Here is a 16,221-nt window from a genome sequence, read left to right on the forward strand (position 1 = left end):
TGAAAGTTGAAAGAGGAAAAGCCTCCCTGCTTGCTGAGTTACTAAGATTAGTGAATATGCTTAATATGGTCTGATCTCATATTGTCACAATTATATGTAAATACAGTGTCATTACACGCGAACGGCTGTAATTTTCGTGCCTTTTAATGCAGTTTCGTCATCACTCAGTAAAGTCTGGAAAAAATTATATGAACCCTTCAATTTAGTGATTCGTAGAACAGAACCTAGTTTAGCAGCCACCACTTTCAAAGGACTTTCAAAGGATTTTTCCTGATGCTGTTTGCAGAACCTTGAAAAATGACAAGAAGGAATTTTAGACCATTTCCCTTCCAAAAAAGTATTTCAATTCATCACTATTTCTGGCATATCCTTTTAAAGCTTTCCTCTCTAGGACATATCTGGAGTCAGATCATCAACAGATCAATTTTTCTTCTTTTTTCCTGTGTGCTTTGTTTTTCTTTCTTTCTTTTTCTGTCTTGGTGCATCATGAAACTATCCCAAACGTCAGGTCACAAACAGCTTCACCATCACCACCTTCAGCCATTATATGGCGTGGAAGCCTTGAGGTAGCAAATGAAGTACAACAGCTCCAATGAAGTTTCGTTAATGGTGTGCACTTCATTTTTTTATTTTTGTCTTGAAGTGTTGTGGAACCTTTAGTCTTTGTAAAACTGATATATCTTTCACTCATGGTATCCTTTATTTTAAAGCTTAAAAAACACAAAAACAAGAAAGAAGTTGGGGTTTTTTTGCAAATTGTAGAGGTTTCTGCTTTTTAATTTTTTTAATTTTAGCTGTTTCTCATGTCTTTTAGGATTATTTATTGTGCTTTTGATGTAAGTAGGAGAATAATAACAGTATTAAATTTCTTGCATGTCAAGAACAATTCTTCCTTTAATGTCCTTTGGAAATTGAGATTGGGGATGGTTCACACCAGATCAAATACAGCAGACACATCAAGGGCCATCTCTACAACCCACACTTTAAATTTTATTTCCTTAAATGGAATACCTGCCTCCAAATAACTTTTAAAGAGGTTGTTATCACTTACATTCACTTTTTTCCAGGGTGGACTGAAAGTGATTGCTCAGACTCTTCAATAAAATGAAAAAAGGTTCCAGTTTTTTTTTTTTGTGACTTATCTTGCCTATTCCAAATTTTATTTTTTCCCCCTAAAACTTTATTTATTCTTTTCAACAAGAAAAAAGCAGCAAAACCAAACAAAAATATGTAAAAATTTTATTTTGAAGGCCTTAACACTAATGAATAAAATCATTTCAGACATACATGACTGGAACAACAATTAGCTTAGAGTCTGAGGAATTCCTGGTGTACAGATGAAGTTATTTTTCTTTTAACCACAACTGCAATGCCTTTGATGATGACTTTCACCTGGTCTTGCCAGAGCAGTAATAGTTACCACACTGTGACATGACTGCAGAGGTCAATTCAAATTGTCTAAATTCAACCAGATGTTTCTCTGATAAGACTTATTGAAAGAAAGGTACAAAAAAAAAGAAAAAGAAAAAAATGCTCTTAAGGAGGAAAATATTGTGTTGAAAGATTCTGTCTGAAATCTTGTAGATCTTATCACTATGATGAAAGATACTGTTAGTCTTCCTGCTGTGTTAGTATTAAATCTGATCAACTGTCAAGTTTTGCTGTCATAAATATCAGCTCATAGAATCTTGCTGCTGTAAGGATTTGTGACAGCCTCCACAGTGGGCACCGTAATATAAATCAGTCTCTTCAAAAAAGCTGCAGTTCATCAGTAAGTATAAAAGTCCCCACTGTTCCCACTAAATGAGATCTGACCCAGCACATGAAACAGTGAGAAAAGACCTTGTTTAACCATTATCACAGCATTTGGACTCTGTGATGTGAAGTAAGGCGTGCATTTTTGCATTTTCAGTAGTGGCTCGTCATTAGGAGATGTTCTGGTTCTTTTATATGAAATTCCAACATCAAGACTTTAGCTTTGACTTTTTATTTTAGGGACAAGGAGAACTCTCTGGGATGCAAAAACTGGTATGTAAGACAGATGATGAGCAAACGGTATGGTGAAAAAAGTCCTGAATTTTCAATGTGCTGGCACACAGGTCATTTCTGCTGAGTATTAGAACTCTGCTTTGACAGTCTCAGCCTGGAGGCCTCCAATAATAAAATCTGCTGAAAACATCTGGGTCAAAGCCAGAAACCGAACTATCATCATCAGAAAGATCCTCCACACGTAATTTGTGTTCATTTGAAACAGAAGTTGATGTTTGTCCAGAGTGAAATTGCAGACACGGAAGAGCAAGCGGTCATGAAGGGAATGATCTAAAAATAACAATAGCTAAAAATAGTTGAAAGTAGTGTATAACTGGAAAATCTTAATGGGAAAGCTGATTTAAATCAGTTACGTTAAAGTCAAAAACTTTAGATCACACCTTATGGTTCTTAAATTGTTAGGCTGACATATGTGAAATCAAATTTTTAGAAATAATTTATTGAAGCACAATTCTGCAGCAGTATATACGTATCAACAGTATTAACAGAAAAAATATATAAAATGTGCAAATATACAATCCGCTGTTAAAAAGTAAATATGTAAATAATAGTGTTATGTATATACAATTTGGGTTATGACACATAGAATTTGGTATTGCAAAGTGGTGGTTAATAGATGGGGGGTGGGGGGGTGGGACTGTGTTATTGGATAAGTAAAGGGTGGTCACGGTTATTGGGAAGAAACTGGGAACTGTAAAATAATGAAACAAGTGATATACTGTAACTTTTTCAAATTTATGGCATTTTTTTTATAGATCAAAATATCCAACCCAATAGTTTCACCTTTACAAATTTCTTTTATTATATATATATATATATATATATATATATATATATATATATATATATATATATATATATATATATATATATATATCTGCAACTGGAAACCAATAAAAGGCCTAAAAACCATACTTTCTCTGTTACTGCTGGATAGAGATGTCCATGTGTTACCTAAATGGGTTATCATGATTAACCTGTTGCTGACAGCTGAAAACAGTCCATGTGTTACCTGTCATAGAAGTCTTCTCTGTAGTAGTCATAATCAAACTCATAGCCGCTGGGTAGAAAAAGCACAGCACAACATAGAGTCATAGAGTATTTTTCATTACACGAGCATGAAACTGCATATAAAGCACAATAATATGACAAAAAAAAGGTTTTCAATGCAGTTTATAGTTAAAAATACAAATGAAAAATAAGAGTGTATAAAATAGTTACAATCTGTGTGGGAAAGAAACCAGAAAAACAGACAAAAGGTACTCAAACCAGAGATAAAACAAGAGACAATAGATCTTCAAACAGACTGCTAGAGGCCAAGAGTGCATTTATGACACATATTTTAAAATTACTGTTAGCATCCACAGTCTGTTAGCATGTCCTGAGAAGCAGAGTGAAGAGCAGCAGGTCGAAAAATAAACCTGTTCCTTTTATCACTAAAAATGACCAGCGTCACAGTATGACAGTTGGTAGCTATGAGCCTACATTAGTATTCAGACAATGACAGGTTTAAATGGTAGAGTGACGTACAACATGACTCTGCACCAATTTAAATATAAAGAAAAGACTATAAAATAAAATCATTCAGAACAGACTTTAATAAGGATTTCTTAGTCCTCATTACTTCTTTGTAGATAGTGCGGCAGGGCGTGGTCGGTTGATATTCTGCGGTGAGGCGGACACACCTGAGCGCCATTAGTTATCACGCCGCACCTGTATTAAAAGGCTGTGAGGCTGTGCTGGGTCCTGAGTGTTGTTGTTGTTGGAGTATGTGGCTGTGAGCTGAACAGCTGCAGCCAGTGTGTAAACAAGCAACTGTGAATAAAGTGCTGAAAGGCCTGAGGTCTGCTGTGGGTTTATTACAAATTGATAGATAGAAACTTTATTGATCCCACAAGGAAAATTGTTGTTATGCATTGTAGGTGGTTTTGATGCTATACTACAACTTTCCTTGTGTGTGTGTGTGTGTGTGTGTGTGTGCATTTGTTTATGTAGTAATACCGTTTGTGGTCACATTACTCTCTGCCAGGCTTCCTAATCAATCCCTTGGCCTTAAAAAGAAGCTTTTTAGCAAGTTCCCGAAACACTCAAAGAGCTGCTTAGGAATTTGAGTGACACATTAATCAAATAATCAATAAGTCTGATAAATAGCAGTGTGTACCTGTAGAGAGAAGCTGCTGATCGTTTCAGGCCTTTGGGTCTGGGCTTTGGCTCTCCCGCCATGTTGATATCTGGAATATATATATATATATATATATATTTATATATATAAAAAAGAACAAACACTCTGTTAACTACCAAATAAAATTATATTAATCGATCATTAAAAAGTATTGTAGCTAGATCACAAAACAGTAACCCTATCTGTACCTTTAACTGTGCCTTTAACTTAGATCTAAGACAGTTCCTGTGTTATCTTGTAACTTCCACTAGAGGTAGCTGTTGAGCTATTTTACAACAATAACAGTGCCAGCTGTTAGGTCAGTTCCCCTTACTGTGCAGAAGGGGAGGGGAAAAAAAACAAGAAACTAACCCCTCAGCTGTGTTTGTTACTTCGCTCATTCTCTTATGTCAAAAAGGAATATAACAGTACATCCAAAGTACATGCTCTACAATAATTACATGGTTGTAGAAGCAATTAAAAATATATGTAGCTGCTTTGTAGGCCAAATAAAATGAAAGAAAATGAAAAAAGAAAGAAACTGTCAGCAAACTTTCTGAATCAGACATCCAGTTAAAGACGTGGAGGGCCTGATTTCAGCTGACTGGGATAAAAGCAGGCTATACCCTGAAGAGGTTGTCTGTCAACCATAGGTCTAACAAAGACAGACTGACAACCAAACAAACCTTGGAAAGCATGTTTTAACCCAGTATCATCTTCCTTTGAGGCAACAACTATAATCTGTAAATCACTTTTCTCCCCTCAAGTCCTGAAATAATTGTTGTGTTCTTCTAATGTTTTGTAAATACTGCAATAGTAATTATGATCAACTAAAGTATGAAAACTTAATTACACCAAGTTAGGATTAATGGAATATGTATGTTTTCAGGAGGCAAAATGATTTGAATGAATTGGGGGGGGAAATAGTAGAGAAACTAAGAACAAAGCGTCCTCACTGTAAGATTATTAAAGACAGTTTGTTGAGAAGGTTTTCTTTTTTTTGGTTCAAATTTGTGTTGTTAATTACACAGTGAAAGGAAAACAAAGGATCTGTCATTATGAATGATGAAAATGTCATGAGCTGATTCCTACGTTGTGGTCTTAAATTTAACAGAATATTAGAGCTCATTTGCTTTAGTTCCACCCAGCATGGGTAGATGGTTAATGGCTAGTCTGCTAACAGAGGGGGAAAACAGAACTTGCACTGATGAATCACCATCCATCCATTTCTAAATCACTTCATGGTTCAAGGTCACCAGAGCACCAGAGTCAATTCCAGCATGCAGTGGGTCACGGAGCACCACAGCTCACCAGTCTATCACAGAACAGCATTTACTTTCTAGTTGTAGGAGTAAACCAGAGCATCTCTATGAAAGCCTTACAAAACTGGAGGAAACAAACTCCATACAGACGAAAAAGGTTCAGCAGATTTGTATCAGACTGGAACCCAGAACTCGGAATCAAGCACTGATACTGCAGCCTCTCACAAATTAGTGAGATATTTAGATATTTCCAAGCAAAAATTACTGGCAACTTGGGAAAATACCTCTTCAGGTTTGATGTGCAGTGTTCACGTGGGTTTTTTCACTCTCCAAAGTATCTTTAGATTGTAAAGTTTACTGAAGTAAAAATTCAGACAAATGCAGTAAAGCAGTAAAATACACTCAAATATAAAATAAATTAAAAGTTGCTGAAAACCGGCTAGTTTAAAATTGCTGTTGCTTAAGCTAAATTAGTAATAAATCAATAATATTGTGATCTCAGTTCTGCAAAACTACTAGCACTAGTTTGTGATCGTATTTGACTACAAGGAGAGGATACATAGCACGTTGCTAAAATCAGAAATATTAAATAAAGAATCAGATAAAACAATATGTAATAATATTGTAGTTTTAATAACATTATTGTAATGCAGTGTGAGTTAAGGCAGAAACAAAATGTTACATGGAGAGCTGTTTGGGCTGGTTACAGAGGAAGCAACCGGAAACGCTGGTGACACGAGCATTTTAGGAGAGCAAACAGTCTAAGCTCATACTGGCCGTTCTGTTCATCTGTTTGAGTATGATTGTTAATCAACAAACTGCTAATGAGCCAGTGCCTGTGAGCTACTAAAAAAAGCAGCTGATGCTAGTCATCCAATACCAGCCCCCCTTAAATCCTCCTCTGCTTGAATATAAGGTGATGCTCCTGTCTTGTTAAATTTTATGTAGTGCAGGCAGCACTTGAAGCATAAAGACATCACCACAAGTTGAAAAGTATATAAAAGGATTTGAAGTTGACGGATAAGCAAATTGTAGCAAATACTACGAAGGCAGATGTAACATTTCTGAACTTACATGAGGTCTTATCGCCTAAAACAAACCTGTACATTTTACAGTGATGGAAAACACGGAGTTACTAAATTTCGCAGACAATTGTTTTTAGCTTAGAAATGTTGAAAGATGAAGACAGAGATGAAGAAAGATGAAGAAAAAGCATCCACTGAGGATAATAACAGGATGGAGCGAGGATGAGGACGGAAAGTGAGTTTTCAGCAACCAGAGGCTACAGATTCAAGCCTTTTAACTTCACCGTGAAGGAGAGTGTGCACGTGCCTGTGTGTGTGTGTGTGAGTGTGTGTGTGAGTTTGAGGCAGTGATCCAGAACTGTGACTCCAGCCAGGTGTGAAAATGGTTGGAGTCCATTGGTTTGCAGGAAACACACAAACACACATACCCTCCCCTCTATGACCTAGTGAAAAACTGTGCAAGCACGCACACACGCACGCACACACACAGTTTACCTGCTGCTCCATATGCCTCACTGACTTTACCTGTAGGTCCTGCTATTTAAAGAGGAAGCCTGTAAGGGAAACACAAGCACACACACACACACACACACACACACACACACACACACACACACACACACACACACACACACACACACACACACACACACACACACACACACACACACACACACACAATGCCCCTTTGAGGAGCAAGTCATTTCAGTCTGTAAAAACACCTCATGTCAGCTGATCAGCGCATTAAAATTAGTAGTTTGTTAGAATAGTGGTTTATGAATCAATACTACTCTCAGCTGATATGATAACGTTGGGTGGAGCACTAACTTTGTCTTTTTATCTAAAGCAAAAGGTCAAAATATTAGTTTGATGACACAACATGCTGGGTTTTTTCTCATGTTTTACAGTGTTTACAGAAGTTTGAGGACAACACTGAGGCAAATACCTTGTACAGTACTCTTTGTGCCTTAGGTGAGTATTAAACCAGCTTACTGATTCCTCCCTACCTCGCTGGACTAGACTGAGAAGAGAAAGGTGACACCAGATTTTATGAAAACACTTTCGGACGACATAATTATACATAAATTCTTGTAATAATAATATGTGGTTATGCCTGCATATGTGAAGTAATCCATGCTGATTATTTTTATAGAGTTTATTTATTATAATTTGTTTTTAATTCTTACAAACTAACTAATACTGTGCAGATAAAGTTAGCTATAAGCAAAGTTATGGCAGCTACATATATCAGCCAAATTCTATATTCTGCTTATTGATTTACTTTTTTTAATTTAACATTTAAATAGTTGGAAACAAACAGGTTGAGTGCAATATACTTCATGTTTTTATTAATCCTTTATTTATCCAGGTAAAAAATCTCATTGAGATTAAAAATCTCATTTCCAAGAGAGACCTGGCATCATAGCAACAAAAGTCACATACCACATAGGTATATAACATGTATATGTATATACGTATGTTCCCCATGAATTTAAATACGAATGGTTTTGATAACTGACAAACATGTTGCACGTGTGTTAAAATGTACAAAAGCAAACATCATGGGGCATTTTTAATTGCTGCATAACTGATTTTGTGATGTTACTGACCATGATTCAGGAATATTGTCATATTTGGAAAATATTTGGAAATTCATATGATTTAAGAATTCGAGGACTACAGCTTGTTTTGTAGACCTCAGGCTGCCCAAGTCTCCTGAAACCCATTCTAGTGAGTGGTCGTATTACAGGTGAACTGTTAATTTTACTGTGTCTGAAAATTGCATGATTCTTCTTATGATGATTTTCTTTTTTCTGCTGTATTGCACATTTTTTTGCTTTTTTATGACTATTTTTTCAAGCAGTCTGTTAGCAGAGTTTGTCTTTTGACAGTTTCAAAATAAACTGTCTTCATGTCATTGGATGCATTGTTTGAGTCTTCTGTTAAAAAGGAAACTGAATCCCTAAGGTAGTGGCCATGTTTAAAAAGTGTCTCAGAGAGGGGGAAACAGACAGGATAAGAGAATGAAAAGATATTTGGTACAGAAAAAGAAGATGGCTTTTATATGATTTCTAGAGCAACACACGCACACCTACACAAAAGCTGCAGAGGTGCAGAGAGCATCACTTAGAGACCCCTTAGCTGTCACAGCTTTATCCTCCATTACACATAAACACACACACACACACACACACACACACACACACACACACACACACACACACACACACACACACACACACACACACACACACACACACAGAGAAATGCTTCTTTCAGTTGCACTCATTCACGTACATTCTCGTTCTCGCACACGCCGCACTGAGAGAAGCTATTAAAGAAATGTGCTTGAAGCCCTGCAGTGACTGAGCATAAACCAGTCGAGTTCTTCACACCAGCTCACTGACAGTTCGTCTCTTCCTGCTTCGCCAGGGGAGCAGGCAGGGGGAGAAAATCACTCCAGCAGCTTAAAGGCACACTCCGCTTAACTGTTTTTGCTCCTCTGATATGGTTTTTTCCTCCGCAATAGCAAAAACAAAAAAATATGAGAGAGAGACAGACAGACTAAAGAGGAAATTGAATGTAATGATGCTTAAGGGTTGTCACAGGTTAGAGAGTTTTGTTGTAGTCAGAGCTGCTGGATGTTAGTTTTATTATAACAAAACTGTAGATTCTGATGCCATTAATCTATCAGTCCTTTTGTGGGTTACAAGCTTCAGCTGAATATCTAATCCAAAAGACCAACAGTGTCTTTTCGCAATGTGGAAGTCCTAAAAGTCAAGTTTTATTCATCTTTTTTTATTAAGTAAAACTACAATTCACATGCTGTTTCACATCAACTCACCGAGTGTTTGTCCTGCCAGCACCCTGCCGTTCTCCCCAATCACAGCTCCCCTGGCATGCCTCTCACTGGCGTACTGGACAAAGGCATAGCCCTTGTGCACAGAACAGCCGAGCACACGGCCATACTTGGAAAAGATGCTCTCAACATCAGACTTCTTGACCACCGCTGTATTCAGGTTGCCAATAAACACCCGTGAATTGATGGACTTTGGGTCTGTCTTGTTGGTCACATTACTGGTCTGTACCTTCAGTGACATCCTGGAGAGAATGGCGATGGAGGTAAGTGCCAAATGGATGGATTGGAAGGCAGCAATGTAGACAGACAAGTATCTGGAGAGAGAGAAGATACATTTTCAGTTTCAGTGACAGATAATAGAGGACAGCTGCAGGAGTCTCACTGACAGACATTTAAGAATTATTCTCATAACTGAGCAAAGAGGTAAATGCTTATTTCTTTACCAACATTCTTCCTTTTCAACACACTAAAATCAGGGTAGACTGATGTCCCATCAAAAACACAGACAACAGCTGTATATGTATGTATTTCTCCACACAATAGCAACCAATTACTCTAGTTATGCTGATTATTTTCTGAATTCTTCTTAAGTTTTTTCCCTCTCCTCCCACTTCTTTTCTACTTCATTAGTCATAAAAATTGGGCCTTTAATTTTAGACTGAAAGAAAATTAGTTTTCTTTGTTGAATAAACAGGCACTCGATCATTATTCATACAGATTTAAAGACATCGGTGCACATGATATGACTCATTACAAGGATTTGAAAGGTTATTTTCTAAAATTCAAAGTTCTTTTTTGCAAAAATTCATCTACATGTATAAACATTTCTTCTTTGATGAAGCCTGTTTTTATTTCGGGATCAGATGATCCTAAACCATTTGTTAGTTATGCTGCTTTAGGTTCAAACCACTTTCTATAATCCACTCAGTCTTCTTCTTCTCCTATAGATTCATTAATTAAAGAGAATAAATACAACAAATACTGAAAGAACAGCCGATCAGCAATAACTGCAGTAACTAAGCTCTTCTCATTCCTCTAATAAAGTCTTTCACAAAACAGGGACTAAAATTGTATTTACTTATAATTATATGTAATTACTAACCACTTCCATAAGTGAAAAGGAAAGAACAGCTACAGTCTAATCTGAATATCTAGAAAAACAATGATAACAAGCAACAATGTTGATCTGATCCAATAAGTTATGGTGGCCCAAAATGCAGCTGTTTTATCACGAGACAACCAAAATCGATGACAGAGCAGAATTTGAAAACTAATATAACAAGCATCACGTAGCAATCACCACCCTCTCCACAAAGTGATCTCCTCCTTTTATCTGTGTTAATAACAGCTGGATAAATGAGTAACATGAAAGATGGGAAAAAATGATAAATAAGGAAAGTAAAAAACATTTAAAACATAAAAGAAGATTAAAAGGGTCAAAGAAAAAACACTATCAATCAGTAACAGAAGAAGAACGAGGAAAAACAGAACAGGTGTGTGGACAGTGAAGCATCAAAACAAAGAAGGGGAGAGAAGAGAAATGCTGATGGCAAAAATAAAAGTACTGGCAGCTCCCAGTGTTATCCCTCAGCCTCCTAGTAGATGCACCTGCGTTTTGAAAATCCTAGTGGATTTTCAGAAAAGCTGATCTTGAGGCCAAGGCCATGGGATTTGAACTAGATGCAGCTGTGGTATCAAATTAAATTCATTTTTTCAATTTATTGAGTTCACAGGATTTTCAGGAAATGTGACTTCTGACCTTAAACTTGGGTTCAAGGCCACAGGGATTCACCTATGGTATCAGTTTGAAAGTCTTATGTCACCTTGTTCTTGACTTATCACATTTACAAACTTGGGGGTGCATGCCCCCCGCCCGTCCAAATACTGCACATGCACGGAAGGATGTGAAACCAAACAAACTTAATCAAAAGTTTAGGAACACTTTAATCTTTCTTTAGAGTCAAAGTACTGATACTTCTACTGTCCTCCACACCCATGATTGCTTTGCAAACAGGAACTGCTGATATTTGATTCATACCAGTTAAAAGTGTCCAAAACCAGTGTTAGAGTTTAAGCCCTAAACAAAGCCCTAAGTGAGGAGATCTCAGGTAACTTATCCACCATTGAAGAACTTTTAACTACTTCTATCACAAACCGCTGTAAAGCTCCAGGAGATCATTGCTCACTTGAAATTTGATTCATCATGGCTTCATTGTACTTGACATTCAGATATAAACTTGGCATTTACAAAAAGCCAAGGGAATCATGCAAATGAGTGAGTGATTTATGTAAACTACTGATAGCAGAGTAGTGGGAGTGAAAACTGACAGATGAGTCAGCAGACAGGAGATGGAAAAATGTAACTTGTTGTTCTGTCAGCAATGACATGAAACAGAAGAACTTTGGTACACAGAAAACAGCGCTAAGTATAATAGACGAAGGAGCTCAACGAATTCTGTGGGGGCTGGAAATCGTGCCAAACACCAGAACAATACAAATATTCAAAGCTTTGTCAGACTCATCAATTATCAAGGTTAGAAAAAACTGCGCGGATCCTGATTTTAAAACTTTTGAGTTATCTTAGACCTTCTGTATGGACATTGGAATACTGGTTAGAACAATGACCCCTCACCCACTGCATATTGTATAATACACAAAGAGGCACAAGTGATTAAAAAAAACAAGGTAATTCTGATAAATATGTTGGTGTACACTTTTCTGTAATTATAACTTTGGTCATGGTATATCTTCTCCTTTCCTCTCTATCAGTAGAAATATCCAGCAATGAGTTAGAGTTCTAGGAAGCAAGATTTTTTTTATGATTCAGCACTGTTGAGTGTGTGTGTGTGTGTGTGTGTGAGTTTGGGGGGGGCATGTTTGTGAGTATTAAACCAATTTTTTAGTTTCAGACCTGCAACTCGAGAAAAGTTAAAAGGTTAAAAAGTCAGGTAAAACCAACTTCCTTTGTGTACATGTGCGCGTGTGTGTGTGCATTGATGATCTCTCGTCCTTTCTCCACTGACCTTCCCAGTGACAGAGCTGTCTTAAAACTGATTGGTGAAACTCTAATAAATCAAATTGAGCTTGGCCTTGAGGACCTGTGTGTGTTTATGGCTGTGTGTGCATGTGTGTGTATGTGTGTTTGTTTGTTTTAGAGGTCCACAATTAGTGGACAACAGAATAGTGTTGATCCAGCACATCCAGTGTGTTTATGTGTATGGGTGTGTGTGGGGGGTGGTAAATGCATTAAGAAAAATGAATGACGACTTTGGTAAATGTAAACAGGTTTTGACCTGTTTTGAATTGCGCATACATAACAAGGTTAAGGTCCTAACAATATAAAGCACCTAGAGGCAACTGTTGTTGTGAATTGACGCAATATAAATAAAGCCAAATTGCACTGAACTGAATTGAAGTGAAGGTTGGGATTTTATTTATTTATTTTGTTTGCCATTAATATAGCATTACTGCACTCTATTGCAGGAACTTATCAACATCCCACAGATGTAAATTACTACAAAAAATTTTAGGCACTAGAAATATGTTTATAGTCTTATCCATCCCACAATACCATTAGCAAGGCATTTAACTGGTAATAAGTTCATACTACAGCATGAAAGCATACAAACAACATAATTATAGTCATACAGTATATTTTCAGCAAAAGGAAGATGAAAAAAATAATTGATTGACAGTGTATGTAGATACTGAAATAGCCTAGAATTCCTGAAATAGCTTTCTGGTACATAACAAGTGTTCCTGTGCTGGTACACATCTTATTAGCATAAAAGGTTATACAAAATGTACACAATGCACTATGAAGAGGCTCTCACTGTACTTGGATGAGGGTCATAGGATCAACATTATCAAGCATTAAACAACAAAATGCAAACACATTATATGTCTCTGCTTATCCTCAAGTTCATTAAGCAAATTAACATCCTCTGTTTGAGTTTTTTGGCTCAATGACACATGCATCCAATGAATCTGAGAACTGACTCTAATTTTAATATCAATAATAGCTTTTAAGCTAAAATGAGCTTCAAGGCATAGTTGGGGTTTTTTTTAAACAGTTTGGATCACAACCTTAATTATTGCAGTGATTCTGAAAACAAAGTTCTTTTAAGATCACGTCTGAAGATAACATGTCAGGGATGCATCTTTGCCACTCAGCCGTAAAAGTCCGTTTGAATCTTAGTTATTTCGACCTCAAGGTCAAAGCAAGTTTTCTGAAAATCTTGTGACCAGAGCAATCAACCTCAAAGCTCAAAGCACATCTGTATGGAGCTAAGTTGTATAACATTTTTTTTCAACATTATGTTTATTAAAGTTTTACATATATACATATATAAAGTACATGCACAAACAAATTTACACAATAAACGAAACACAAGGTACATTCAATGAAAGCACTTGAGTCCATGAGACCTCTGACAGATTTTAAAGAATAATTTTCAGATTGCAGCATATGGTTGTGGTCCTGTACAGGGAATAGCTAGGCTGTCCCTGTCTCACACAGTAAACCAGATAGATCTTTATTCCAAATATACTGGATGTAGCGCCCCCAAATTTTCTGGAAAATTTCTTGTTTATCTTTAGAGTATATGTAATTTTCTCTAATGGTAAACATAAAGACAATTCTTTGAACCAATGTGAAATACTTGGTTTGCCAAGACTCCTCCACGTTAGAGCTATCACTCTCTTTGCTTGTAGTATTCCCATGTTTATGAAGATTTTTTCAAAATGATCTATGTTACACCCTACAGGATATAATCCCAGTAGGAAAAGTTTGGGATCCATCACAAGTTTAATTGACAAAATCTCCTTTATCATTGCTCCAACTTCTTCCCAAAACTCCTTTATTGTATAACATTTTTAATGGCAGAGGCGCAGTATTACGAACTGTAATAAAAACAAGAGAAATATTTGAATACAGATTTAGATTCTCAAAAATGAATATTTTACATTTTCTAAGGATGTCACAGTGTTGCCACTGTTGCCAGTTTGTGTTCCTCTGCACACAAAAGTCTTCAAAAGAGCGTCATACTTGCTATCAAAAAGACAAATAAACCTTAGACCAAAACAATACAATTGTTTCAATGATGTGTCAATGATGTCAATGACACACATACACATACTGCTTATTTATTTAAAAAAAGTAATGTGTTAATTTAAATTTTTATTTGTCATTAATATTTGGAATTTTTACTCCTTTCATCTTGTAGAAATAAGACATTAACCACATTTGACACACTGTTTATTTCCCTGAAAACTCATGTCATGGCTTGACCTAGTGCCCAAAACCTCAAGAAAAAACAAGCATCCATGGTAGGTGCTCTAAAGCAAACGATACAGACACTGCGAGATTAAGCTGACCTTGTGCCAAGTCCAGTGCAGATCAATGAAGTCAAATCACCCCACAGTAATATGAAATGGACTTACTCCCTGCTCTGTGTGTGCAGGATTAACATGCAGATAAGCTCCCCAGGTTCAACGATGCGCATTCATTAAAATGTCCACCTTCTGAGTCTTGCAAGAGAAAAGCCCAGCTTTACACTAAAATTAGCTTTATTTCCTGAGTGTTTAATTATACCAAAGTTGGACATGTGCACGCACATAACTGTAAAAAAATTAAAAAATTAAAAAATCACACAGTTTCTCTCAGTGATCCCATGTGTGCAGGATTAGCAATTAAAGCTAACACCATACGGTAATTGGCTGTGATTATAATGATGGAACAAATGCGATCTCCAGGCACTGTTGGAAATATCATAATTAGGATTTTAGCACGCGCGCACACACACACACACACACACACACACACACACAATTTGCATGCATCAAAATCTTGATGCTGATATCAATGATTATTTTTTTACCATTAAGCATAGTTCTGACACAACTGGAAACGTATGGGAATGGATGAGAAAAAAAATCCACTGCAAATAAAACATAACAAGGCAAATGTCTGAGACAAGCTGACAAGTTAAATACTGTTGAAAGATTAGGTTTTTTAAGGCAGTCACCCTTGGGCCTCAGTGATACACAGTATGATCCATGGCGTGATTTCATATATTTCACCACGGCCATCCTACATTATGTAATTTCCTGTTTGCTGATCTTGGCTTCGTTCAGCGTACCCATGTTTAATTCATGTTACTTTTGTAGATACAGTGCTGTGAAAAAGTATTTTCCTCTTTTTTTTTTTGCATATTTATCACATTTACATCAAACAAATTTGAATATTAGATAGAGTATACACAAAATGCACTTTTTAAATAATGATTTCATTTTTTAACAGGCCCTATGTGAAAAAGCCCATAGAATAAATTCTAATAACTACTTGTGCCACCCAGTAAGAACTGCATTCAAGTATTTATTTGATAATTGACTCTTTCATACTGCTGGGGAGGGATTTTGGTCCAGTCCTCTTTGGATCCATGTATTCTCTTCTGCTTATCCTTCTCAGGGTCACAACAGGGCTGATATCTATGCCAGCTACCGCGAGACATGGAGTACACTCTGGACAGGTCATCAGCCTGAAACATGGCTAACACAGAGAGACATTTGCACTTACATTCACACCTATGGGTAATTTAGAATCACTGATTAACTTAACCCCATTAACTGCATGTCATGGACTGTGGGAGGAAGCCAGAGAGCCCACGCAAACACCGGGAGAACATCCAAACAGAAAAGCCCCGGCCTGGTGGTGGAGTCAAACTTAGGACCTTCTTGTTGTGAGGCAACAGCAAGAAGTCTGCGTCTCGATGATCATCAAGATGTTTTTTTGGCAAATGTGACACGAGCTTAGTAAAAAATGTTCTTTTTGTTCTGCAGTTGTTTTTCACCTTAGAATCCTCC

General features: G+C 36.7%; 1 protein-coding gene across 5 annotated transcripts in view; it reads right to left on the reverse strand.

The window, feature by feature from the left end:
• The window catches only part of raly (RALY heterogeneous nuclear ribonucleoprotein), a 130,276-nt gene that overhangs the window by 41,679 nt on the left and 72,376 nt on the right, over positions 1 to 16,221 (reverse strand). For 3 of the 5 annotated variants that reach the window (XM_026167344.1, XM_026167346.1, XM_026167345.1), the window contains exons 2-4: positions 9,343 to 9,671; positions 4,211 to 4,280; positions 3,062 to 3,109 (exon numbers count right to left, since the gene is read on the reverse strand). In XM_026167344.1, the coding sequence (XP_026023129.1) occupies positions 3,062 to 3,109; positions 4,211 to 4,280; positions 9,343 to 9,598 (374 nt within the window). In that variant the 5' untranslated portion in view covers positions 9,599 to 9,671. The remainder of the gene's footprint in view (positions 1 to 3,061; positions 3,110 to 4,210; positions 4,281 to 9,342; positions 9,672 to 16,221) is intronic. The other 2 variants (XM_026167343.1, XM_026167341.1) reach the window with 1 other exon arrangement.

This window comes from Astatotilapia calliptera, chromosome 5 (assembly GCF_900246225.1).
Source record: "Astatotilapia calliptera chromosome 5, fAstCal1.2, whole genome shotgun sequence".
NCBI classification, from domain to species: domain Eukaryota; kingdom Metazoa; phylum Chordata; class Actinopteri; order Cichliformes; family Cichlidae; genus Astatotilapia; species Astatotilapia calliptera.